At 35.4% G+C, this 11984-nt stretch overlaps 1 protein-coding gene across 4 annotated transcripts in view; it reads right to left on the bottom strand.

The window, feature by feature from the left end:
• Rbbp6 (RB binding protein 6, ubiquitin ligase) overlaps positions 1-11984 on the bottom strand; it is a 31415-nt gene that overhangs the window by 2279 nt on the left and 17152 nt on the right. Inside the window, exons 8-18 of one of the 4 annotated variants that reach the window (XM_048789669.1) lie at positions 11809-11922; positions 10720-10892; positions 9096-9199; positions 8644-8981; positions 6949-7045; positions 6778-6856; positions 6587-6641; positions 5075-5143; positions 3153-3515; positions 2757-2858; positions 148-1905 (exon numbers count right to left, since the gene is read on the bottom strand). In XM_048789669.1, the coding sequence (XP_048645626.1) occupies positions 148-1905; positions 2757-2858; positions 3153-3515; positions 5075-5143; positions 6587-6641; positions 6778-6856; positions 6949-7045; positions 8644-8981; positions 9096-9199; positions 10720-10892; positions 11809-11922 (3252 nt within the window). The remainder of the gene's footprint in view (positions 1-147; positions 1906-2756; positions 2859-3152; positions 3516-5074; positions 5144-6586; positions 6642-6777; positions 6857-6948; positions 7046-8643; positions 8982-9095; positions 9200-10719; positions 10893-11808; positions 11923-11984) is intronic. The other 3 variants (XM_015491179.1, XM_048789670.1, XM_015491180.1) reach the window with 3 other exon arrangements.

The raw sequence follows: 11984 nt of genomic DNA, 5'->3' as shown, positions 1-11984 counted from the left end.
CCCCACCCCCGTTTAAATATAACGAAAAAGTAAGCCAGCCTAATTCCCATTTTAGGCACACGTTGTTACCAAACACACTTTTAAGCATGGATAAAATTCCAGGGTGATTTCCTGAGATGGACAGCTGCTCCCGCCTTCCCATAATACCTGGCATAATCCACAAGAGTTGAGCTGGATCCTTCAGTTCCAGTTACTTTTCGTTTGACCTTTCCTTTGCCCTTTTCCTGTTTAACTTTGCTAGATGTGGACTCCAACTTTTCGGAGGGCTCTTTTGTACTAGCTATATTTTCTGTGCTTCCAATTTTCTTCCCGGTTTCTCGGTTGAGCTTGATTTTTTTGGCTGGGGCAGCTGATGAAGACGTTTTGTCCTTTTCTGGGGTCCTATCCAATTTTTCAATATCAGGTTCCATTTTGCGCTTTGGTGATGGTTTCACTATTTCGGTTACTTCGAGTTTAGAGATTTTCACAGAAGAAGATTCAAAATCTTTCTCTGCTCCTTTTTCTTCAGTCTTTCTTTTCCTTTTCTCTCCCTTACTATCAGGTGGTTTGTTTTTCTCAGTAGGTTTCTTGGCCTTTTCTTCCTTATTGGTTAGTTTTTCTGACTTGACATCTTTGGAATAGTCCTTTTTCACCTTTTCCTCTTTGACTGGTTTTGTTTCCTGGTGTTCTTTAGTTGATTTTGAGTGAGCTTTTCTGGGGGTACCAATGATCTTTTCATCTTTCTGAGAGGAAGATGATGACTTAGTACTGTCAGTCTTTGGAGTCTCCTCTTTGGCTTTTTTAAGTGGAGGTTCAGACCGAGGAGATTTTTCACGCTCTCCATCTATTTTATCTTGGGGTCCTTTAGCAGGCTTTGTGACATTTTCTTTTTTGGACACAGCAGATCCATCATTTTTCCGTTTGGTCTTGTCACCTTTTGCTTTTGGTTTATCTTTTTCCCTCTTGTCTTTTTCAGACACTGATTTGAAAGTGATGGATTCTGCATCCATTGGTTCATCCCTAACAGGTGTAGCATCATCTCTACTTGGGAGAACAAACAATGAGTCTGTTTTATTTTCTTCAACACCTGAAGGTTCTCTTGATTTCCTAGAAGTCTCTAATAATTCTGGGTTCAGAAAACCTTCACTCTCTTCCCCCTTCCTTCTTTTTCGATGTTTCTTATGCTTATTTCCTTTGCCATCTCCTGGAGCATTTTCACCCTCCTTCTCTTTTGACTTTGTATTATCCTTTTGATTGTGAGTGTCTCTTGCTGAGAGCTTTTCTGGATAGTTGCCACCTATATTTCGACTTCTATGACTCTGTCCACCAACGTAATCTTCTCTGCGACCTCTTGTGAAGGGTGAATTCCTGATATTAAGTGGTAAAAATCTCTCTGGGGAAAAATTCTCTCTATTTGCTGAGGGTCTAGGCTGTGCTCCAGCAGCATAACCTTTGTAGTATTTTTCATACCACTCTCTGTATTTTCTCTCCCATTCTCGGTAACGTTCTTTTTCAAATGGGTCTCTAAAATCAACATTCCTCCCATAATATGCTTTTATGTCATAAGGTGGTGGAACTTCTCTGTATCTATTAAAATATTCACGTTCTGTTTCTCCTTGAGGTACATTGCGCTTATTGGGAGACTGTCCCCTAAATGCTTGAGGAGATCTTGATCTTGAGTGATAGCGTCTATATGGGGGTGACCTTGACCTAGACCGATGATAGCCATGAGATCTAGACCGTGAACGGTAATTGCGACTCTTGCCTCTGCCTCTTCTAGGATATGGAGGTGATCGTGAATAGGATCGAGAATGTGAGCGGCTGAATGAACGAGAGTAAGAGCGCGAACGTGTTGAGCCAGATCTTGATTTAGAATACGTATATGAACTTCTTGAATATGATGAACCACTATAGGGAGATTTAGACCTAAAAACAAAAACAAAACAATAATTGATAGTTGAGAAATATATTCAAAATAGAATACAGACTCTAATACTCTAGCATTCTCTTCTCACGGTTTCATCTTTGTTAATACCAAGTTTCACCTTAGGTGATTAAAGAGGCACAGTGACCTCTATTGGAATGGAATAAAATACACAAAGCAGAGCAATCATTTGTTATAAAACAAAAGTGAAGTCTTAACAACTAGAGTGGAGTGCATTAATGTACCGTGAGTTATATGAGCTTATTAACATTAAACAAAATGCCAATCATATTTGAATTTCACTTCCTATCTAATTATTTAAAAGTAGGAGTCCATCTTTTGTCCTATACTAGCCAACAATCTAACTTTAAAGGAACCACATTTTAAGTGTGAGGCTAAGAAAAATCTTTAAAGCAAACTTGTATGGAATTTTTCTAATTCAGTTTTTCTATCAATACAGCACTTTGTGTTCTACTACTACTTTCCAATCACACAGGTTAATGTTCCAGCAAGAAGCTGTAGCCTTATGATAAAAGGGTCCTCAGATATATTCTTTGGTTATTTCCCTAATTCTTTCCTTCCATAAACATTTCCCAATTATTTTACACTGCAAATAACTTCAAGGGACAAGGGCAATTTAATCCCCATAACTGCTAGTTCTACACAATAGAATTTACATTGAGACATTATTTCAATAAACAGATATTGGGAAATAGGTTACATCTCCATTTCTATAGACCTAGACCGAATCAGAAAAAATTCATAAGTGCAATGTTGTTTATATCCATAGCTAATCCCTGGATATTCAAAGTCCCATTTGTAATTCTGTTGTGAAGGCTTGCAAAACACTAACCTGGAAAATGAGCGCCTACGCTCCTTTTGAATCTTTTTGTATTCCATCAATTCCTTAGCAAAATCATTTGTAAACTCATCTAGCTTGGACTTTTTCTTTTCCCTAGTAAAATAAAGTTAAAGAGTGAAAGTTAACAAAAACCATTTAAGAAAACTAACAAGACAAATGTAATTAGATCATGAATGAAATGAATGAAATTGCCATTAGTTTTCTACTTTAAAACTACAAATAACTAGGAATCCCTGAGAAAGTTGCTTGTATGGTTTGGTTTAAACTTTAGGTGAATTTTCTTGTACTAACTGGAAACACTGGAAAATGTTTCCAAAGACACCTATTTAATGTTATATAAGAAAATGGAAAAAAGTTTATATAATAATTTCAAATTAAAATACTTACTCTTCTTTTAGTCGGCGTTGTTCTCTATAGAACTCCTCCCTGGACAAAGGTGGTGCTTGTGTTGTTGGGATGGTATTTGAATGAGCTGTCTGAACTCCTGATGATACCCAAGGTGTAGATAAATTGGCAGGAGCTGGAGGAAACCCTGGAGGAGGGACACTATACCCAGCAGGTGGTGGCTGGCCAGGAGGAAATTGAGGAGAAAACTGTGGGGGAGGAACACCTGGAGGGAGAGGAAGTGTGTGGGGAGGAGGTGGATACAAAGGAGGTGGTGGAACAGGTACAAAGACTGGAGTTGCTGGTAATGATGGGCCTTGAGTTCTCTGTGATCTTTCGCTGTGATGCCGCCCACGGTTTATACTTCTGGAGAAATAAATTCCAAGATATTATTCCTTTAAATTCATCTGATAAGTAAAGATAAACTTATCTTTTCCTAGCCATAATCATTTTCAAATGTACAAACAACTGAATAGAATTAACTGTTCAAATACCATAGAAACAGTAATACCACTTATTTGTAAATATAACTCTATAAAAGCAGGTGCAATGGTTTTAGTCCCAGCTACCTGGGAGGCTGAGGTGGGAGGATCGCTTAGCCCAGAATATGAGAACAGCCTGGGCAACATAGCAAGACCCCATTTCCCCATCTCAAAAAAAAAAAAAAAAAAAGCAACTCTAAACAAAATCATGATTTTTAAGGCTACTTAGGAATTTCAATGGAAAGTTTATGGGACATTGTTTATATGGAGATATATTTAAAATTACCTTTTGTGAAGTTTAGATTGGTTATTACTTCACTAATTATCACCTATTACTTCCTAATGTATCTTTTGAATAACTAATTAGCTATGACCCAGTTTTCGACATAATGTCTTCCAAGACCAAAAGTATAAATGAAAAACAAAAACAAAAACAAAACAAAAAAAAAACACTTTTTCTGCAACCTCTTTGAGGGAAGATGGGGGTCAAGGCCATATAAAGTAGAATAAATATCAGCTCTAACACTTATAATTAAGAACTGAAAAAAAATCCCATCAACAACTGAAAATCCCACCGTTTTCTCTCAAAGGATTAAGTACAAATAGTGCTAGCTAAAGTTTCTAAATTGTGCCTCATCAAAGAAACCGAGTGGGCTTTTGTAAAACTAAAAGTTCTTTACATTATGGCAACACAAGCAGAAGGGGTTTAGATTTTAAGCCTTTTGTCACAATCAGGAATTAGTAACTATTACCTTCTCTTAACTTGTGATCTAGTAAAAAAACAGTAACTTTCATAAGCGTAACAGTTCTCAGTGAAGCACTAGAAAATACCTTTAGCGTTTTTTTAATTTTTTTTTTTAGTTGTAGATGGACATCTTTATATTTATTTATTTATTTTTATGTGGTGCTGAGGACTGAACCCAGTGCCTCACGATTTTGAGGCAAGTGCTCTACCACTGAACAACAACTCCAGCCCCCTTTTGATAAAATTTTGAAGACTCTTTTCTCCTGGGCAACTATGACCTAGGTGGAAGATCTATGGCTTACTTAGAAAAACACTACTTGTGAACTGTTCGGGACAAGAGCCCATAAAAAGTTCCTTACCCTATTTTTTTGGAAAAGAGAAGGGCAGGTGAGTTTAAAAGACAAACAATGTAATTCATTACACTTGAGAGCTGAGTAAGTTAACTTTCATTACCAGCATTCTGTTGTGCTGACAGGGAAAAGTAATCACTGGGAAGGAGAATAAAGGATATACCCTTAAAAGCCATCATTTAAAATACTAAATGTAAATCTGTGCTTTTCTAGGTTTCTTAAGGACAACTACTGAAGATTTAAAAAAGAGAAGAGCATAAAACAAATGACCACCCCTCCTTTCTCCTGCTGTTGCTGAGGCTTAATGTCTTATAAGATTACTATTATTCTAATATTTAGCATGCCTACCTGTAGCAGCTTCTCTCTCCTCTTCTAATTTGCTGTGGTGGGGAAACTAGATATCCAAGCTTATTGGAACTGTATGTAAAGGAAAGATAAAAAAAGGCTCGAGATTTTTCCATGAAGATAATACAACCTTTTAGTGCATAGATTTTAAGGCATCTATTTTAACTATTCTAAAAAAGATTTTTCTTACTCCCTGATTTTTAAACTTGTTCCAGAGATCTGAGCAAATATTACATTTACTTAAAATTAACTTATTTTTCTGATTAATTAAAACAATATAGAATACATTATATATCTTAATATTCTACAAATTACTCTATAAACTTTTTATAGAAAAGGAAAAGAACCCTTATGCCTGCAACACACTATGCAGGCACTTCATGTTAAACTCTACAAACGAGGAAGTTGAGACTTGAGGAGTAAAACCACATGCTCATGATCAAGTAATTGGCAATAGAGGAACTAGGACTTAAACCTAGGCTTACCTGACTCTAAAATCCTATGTTCTTTCTACCGATAAACTCTGCTAGTTTCTCAAACAGAATATTTTCACTAAGAGAAATCTGGTTTATCTTTCAAACAAAGATCAAAGATCTAGAATTTAAGTCTAACAAAATGAAATTATAAAGATTAAATAAATGTGATTTTTAATGCCATAGAACAGTCCACAAACATCAAAGGTCTGTGCCTTTCAGGGCAGGGGAAAAAAAAATCACATTTTGTAGATTTTAATCTGTAGTAAGATTTTTTTTTTTAACACAGATGCTATTCAAAAAAAAAAAATGAATTTTTTGCTTGGTAGGCTTTAATCTTAATATGTATTTATTTACTTAAATTTTTATCAAGTTTAGAAACAAAAAAATAGACAAAGAACAGTTTGAATTTTTAGAGAAACAAGTGATTCCATATTTAAAATAGGTTTTCAAATAATTTTTATCTACTCACTGAGTAGTGACCACCATTTGTTAAGCCATGAAAGCAAAAAGAATTTGATTTTGTATTTTACTATTGTGGAAAAATTACAGGTGACCCTTGAATAACTTGGGTTTGAAATGCATGAGTCCATTTATATATGGATTTTTTTGGGGGGGGAGGGGAAATTTGCGACAATTTGAAAAAACTTGCAGACAACTTGCATTGCCCAAGAAGAAATTTTAAAAAGTGAGTCCTAAATGCATAATACTATATGTAAACAATGTCTCTTATATCATTTACCATAAAACATATACGAATCTTATAAGAAGTTTTTTTAAAAGTTATGTGTGGATTTTCAACTATGTGAAGGTCAGGTCAGTGCCCCACAACTGCAAGTTGTTCAAGGATCACTATACATTCTTTTGGAAAATAATTCCTCATGTAAGCTTGAATTTGTGACACCTGACATAAAACCTATTTGAATCTTCCATATAAAAGGGTAGTTTACAATAAAAAGTATGCAGCAACATAACGCTTAGTTGTAGTTTCCATTATTTAATTCAAGAGCCATTATCTTGTTTAATTTTTACATATACTTACTGTTCCCAGCCTGGACGGCCACCACCTGGACGAGCAGCATTTATTCTTACCGGACCTTGGAAACAAACAACAAACAAAAACAAATAAACAAACAAAAGAATCCAGTGAGTAAATATAAAATTGTATGTTAAGTAAAACTAAAATCATTTTTTAAAGGGGAAAAAAGTCCAAATTAAAATAATTTTACTCACCAGTTGTGGGGATCAACTGTCCGTGTAGTAGTGACTGTCCAAGCAAAGATGGGGTTCCAAGGACAGGCACCTGGTAACCCTTTAAAATAAAGAAAAAGTTTAAAAAGAAAGGATTGGCTAAAACAAAAAACCCTACTGTAAAGACTAAATTTAAAAGCCAGTAAAATTTACCTTTTCTTCCATAAGAGCAGTAATTGCAATTGAGGAGGTGCCCTTTGGGTGTTCTGATGCAAGGGCTGCAGCTGGCAATATTTTATTATCAGAATCCCTAGAAAACAAATATAATTCGTAATACATTAAAAGGTCTTCAGGGGGCTGGGGCTGGGGCTCAGTGGCAGAGCACTTGCCTGGCATGTGTGAGGCACCAGGTTCGATCCTTAGCACCACATATAAATAAATAAAAAATAAAGGCACATCAACAATCAAAAAATATTTTTAAAAAGTTTCAGATATGAAGGAATAAGAATAAAGATAACAAGTGTCATTGTTTATCTACCACCTGCCTTACAATGAATTAAGTCAAACATGAGGAAAAACTCTGAGGAAAGTGAGAATGAGGACTGAGCCTCTGGAGAGTTGTTCATACATTAAGTGAAGGCAAAAAAAGAGGAGCTTCCTTAAGACAAGATACGGTATGAAAGAAAGTGACTGCAAGAGGAAAACTGCCGCCAGGCACAGTGGCCCATGCCAGTAATCCCAGTGGCTTGGGAATGAGGCAGGAGGATGGAAAAGTTCAAAGCCAGCCTCAGCAACTTGGTAAGACCCTGTCTCAAAATTTAAAAAAAAAAGGCTGAGTATGTGGCTTAGTGGTTAAGTGCCCCTGGCTTCAATCTCTAGTACAAAAAAAGAGGAGTCAAACTTATAAAGAACGTCAAAGTGTGGGCTATGAGGACAAAAAAGAACATGGTACTTAAATAGCAGGCTTTAGTTCTAGTTCTGCTACTAAACTGAAGGGGTATCCAGAACTCTCTGGGCTTTATTACCACTATTCAAGCAAAGAAAAGGCCAAAAAAGAAACCAGATCAGTGAAATTCCTTAAATATACGAGAGACTCCCTAAAGATTGCTTCAGTATATCTGAAATAGACCCTTGACACATTTTTAAAAAGCTGTTTTTCAGGGGGAAAAAAAAAAAATCTTTTTAAAAACTGAGGATTAAATCCAGGGGTGCTGGATTTTTACCACTGAGCTATATCCCCAACCCTTTTGGAGACAGGGTCTCACTAGGTTGCTAGGGCTGGCTATGAACTTACAATCCTCCTGCCTTAGATTCCAAGGTAACTAGGATTACAGCACGTACCCCTTCACCCAACATTTTCCCTCTATTGCTGGTTGGTTTTTTTCTAAAAGAATGCTATGGAGCTATTAGACTACATGATCACGGTCCTTTACATTTTTGAAATAGTAGGATTTAAATCAGTTTTCACTAATTTGCTATATAATTATGCTCCAAAATAATTATTATTCCTGACCTCTCTATTTCCATCAGTGCGCCTTAAGTCCTCTTTTCTACTACCTGCATGGTAAAAAGTTCTGCTCAAATCTACTCTTTCTTAATATCATCATTATGACCATTATGAAGTGACTTCTTCTCTTACTTCTGAAGTACAGAACTGTTCTATGAGCCAACATTTAAAGGGGTTATTGGCAACTTGTGTGGTGGTATTTGACTATGGGATGCTTAATTATCATTTGCCAAATGAATCACCTTCATTTGCCTCTTGCTCCATAAGACTCAAGTCATTTCTTACAAGTCATCTAAACTTACTGAACACAGTGGACCTCTAGAATGATTAAAGCCATACAACAAAACACTACATCATTTATCTCATTCGTTTTCTAACAATGAGAAATCCATAAAACTTACCGGAAAGGTCCATCTGATTTTTCTGAATGGACTGATATGGATACTGTTGCAGTTATATCAGGTACAGGAGCTGGGGTAGAAGATGGATTTCCAGGCACAGGAGGGGCCAAGGAAGACGGATTAGCAGTTAATGAAGATATAGAGGGAGCTGGGTGAGTTGATGATGATGTCACTGGAATCATCAGAGGATCTTGCTGTCTTGATATTGGAGATCTCATCAAAGGTTGCAGGTTCCGCTGAATGAGGGGTCTTGGAGGTGGAATTGGAGGTGGTGGTGGAGGTAATTGCTTTCTTAATCTTTTGGTATAGCCAGTTTCATTTTTGAAATTATTAACAGCCTATCAATATCAAACATAAAAATATGAAAATATGTAATGTGGTATTCACTCGGGAAATAGTTAAATTATTAGAAACTTTTCAAAAAATCTCTTTTCATAAAAAATTTAACTTACCTGTCGTAAAAACTTATTGGCAATCAAAGCATCGGGAGAGACATCGTTTTGATGGCATGTTGGACATGTATGTTCATCTGACTCTAGGAGTGCTGTTCTTATACCTGTGTATAAGATTTTAAATATTAATAAAGGTATAGCAGGAACTTGGTGTTTAGAGAATGACTTACAAAAAAGAGGGCTTACATCTGCTCAGTTAATTACTGTTTTTCAAACACACAAAATCAATCACTTCTTAGATTAAGAAACAAGTAAAATCTCTCATTCTCACAGCACTCTTCTGCTATGTTTTTCTCTCACCTGATTTACTTTTAAAAAAGTCAGAGAGACATTTAAAGTAAAGCCTGAATAGGGATAAAGGGCATTATTTCCTAAATACTATTCTTTGTTTGGTAATTAGAATATTGTAGGAAAAAAAAGAAATGAGTCCCGAGGGATAAAAACTATACATGGTTGATGGGAGCAGTGGGCACATGCCATAATCCCAGCAACTCAGGAGGCTGAGGCAGGAAAATCACAAGTTTGAGGCTTGCCTCTAAACACTTAGTGGGACCCTTTCTCAAAATAAAAAATAAAAAGGGCAGGGGATGTAGCTCAGTGGTAAAGCACCCCTGGGTTCAATCCCCAGTACCAAAGAAATAATAAATAAATTAATTAAAAAACCCACTTTATATGGTTTAATTTTTGAAAATGCATCATAAAAATACAGAGTTTTAAAAAACAAGTATTATTCAAGCAGGAAGAGACACCTACAACACAGCAGGTAGGAGCAACACTAAGCTGTAGATTCTCTATGCTTCAAAAAGTAGTTTACTGATTTATTCTCAAACCTATCCGAGTGACCTCTTCTTTTTCTCTTTCGAAGTACTGGGAATTGAAACCAGGACACACTACCTCTGAGCTAAATCCTTTTTAGTTTTAATTTTAAGACAGAGTCTCAAATTCATGATCTCCTGTCTCAGTCTCCAAATTTCAGTTAAGCGACTTCTTCTTGATCTTAGTCTTTAATGAAAAGGCTTGAAAATAGATTTGTATTCCAAAACTATTTCTAGAAATGGAAAAACCTACAGCAGGACTGATCAGTGAACTTTCCAGATAACACCATCTTCTCTGGTTAAGAAGGAATAAACTTAGGGTAAGTACAGAAAAAAGTAGGTGCTAATAAGTGATTGGGGGGCGGGGGAATGACAAAAAAAAAAAAAAAAAAACCCAATCACAATTGCAATTTTGGGTAATAAGTTTACAGGAAGAAGGTCAAATTACACTTTTCAGAAAAAGAACAGAATATTATTCACAAATCTAGTAAAGGGATTTTGGTTCCATTTAAAAATACTTGCAGAATTACCTAAAGTTGAAAAGGTTTTATAGATTCTATACACCATGTAAAATGTACAACAAAAATTCTATAATTAAAGAAATCTCAGTATAGGAGGTGGCCAATTCTAATATTTAAAAGGGCAAAGAAAAAAAAACTTTCTATTAAATGCTTGTTGGTCAACCCTTGTTATCTACATTTCACTTATTAAAATACATGAAATGTAGATAACAAGGTTATCTACATTATCTTTCAAAGTATATACAAATACTCTAAAACCTATGTCCTCAAGGGTTCAGCAGTTCTTACATTCATCACAATAACTATTTCCACAGCAGGGAATGACAACGGCATCAGTCATAATATCTTTGCAGATGAGACACAACAACTCATCTGGGATAGGATCATCTTCTTCTGAGGAAGAAGACGGTTCCTCTGGTAAGAACGGTGGTTTTTCTTTCTTCCCAATTGCATATGCTTCTCTGTAAAAGAAGGTTTTAGTGTCTTAACATTGTTTAAAAGGCAAAATTATTCATGTTACATGTTTTACTGTAATATAATGGGAACATATAATTCAGTACAATGCCAATTAGTTTAGACAAGTGTATCTTCCAAAATAAGAAAGCAGTTAATGCACATCCTCTTCCTAAACAAGAAACACTAAACTCTAATAAGCCCAACAAAATGAAATTTAAAAATGCTGTAAAAGCAGCTAAAAGGATTTTAGAATCCTTAACTCTAAAAACTAACCACCAAAGAGGTAAAGCAACACTTTCAGTGCCATAAAGTTCTATTTACGTAACAGAGAATTTGAGAATACTCAAATCACTAATTTTCCCTACCCCACCATTGTTTCTTGAAAAACAAGTAACAAAAACTTTCCATATTCCAACAGTCTCCAAAACCTGTGAAGGTATTAGAGTGAATGCTACAAGGTGTGAAATTAAAATTAGAACTGTCATTATACAAATCAGGGGAAATAGTTCAAGGAAAATATATCATCACCACACATTTAATTGTCAGAATGAAATTTCAGACCAATGATCTACCTATAATTATTATCTTAAGAGATTACAATCAATTAAGAAACATGATTTTAAATGATCAGAATATGTGTTACAAAAATATGAAGTAACACCTTGTCAGACATTCTGGATCCATTTTTTTTTTTTCTAGAAATGCATTTTTACAGAAATGTTGGGTATAAAATACATTAAAAAAAAGAGAGAGGTAATCTCAGACTTGTCACTACCTGCTTCCACAACCCCATTCTCTCTGCAATTAAATTTGTAAAACATTGGAATTTCTAGAGAAATCTTTTCTATTTTCAATCAGGAACAGAGTGTGTTTATCTCAATGCTGAAAATGAAAGAATCTCAGCTGTATGGAGTAGGGTACCTTAGGTGTGTTATTTGTGTTGCAGTTGCTCCATAGACATCACCACGATTCCAGAAATAAGTATCAATTTGCTTATGCCCCATTGTTCCCAATTTGTGAAAGAGGAGTCTCCCACTGCCCAAAGAGAGAAAAGAAAAGACAAAAAAAAAAAAAAAAAAAAAAAAAAAAAAAAAAAA

The sequence above is a fragment of the Marmota marmota genome, unplaced genomic scaffold (assembly GCF_001458135.2).
Source record: "Marmota marmota marmota unplaced genomic scaffold, marMar, whole genome shotgun sequence".
NCBI classification, from domain to species: Eukaryota; Metazoa; Chordata; class Mammalia; order Rodentia; family Sciuridae; genus Marmota; species Marmota marmota.
This window is presented reverse-complemented; position numbering and strand designations above follow the sequence as displayed.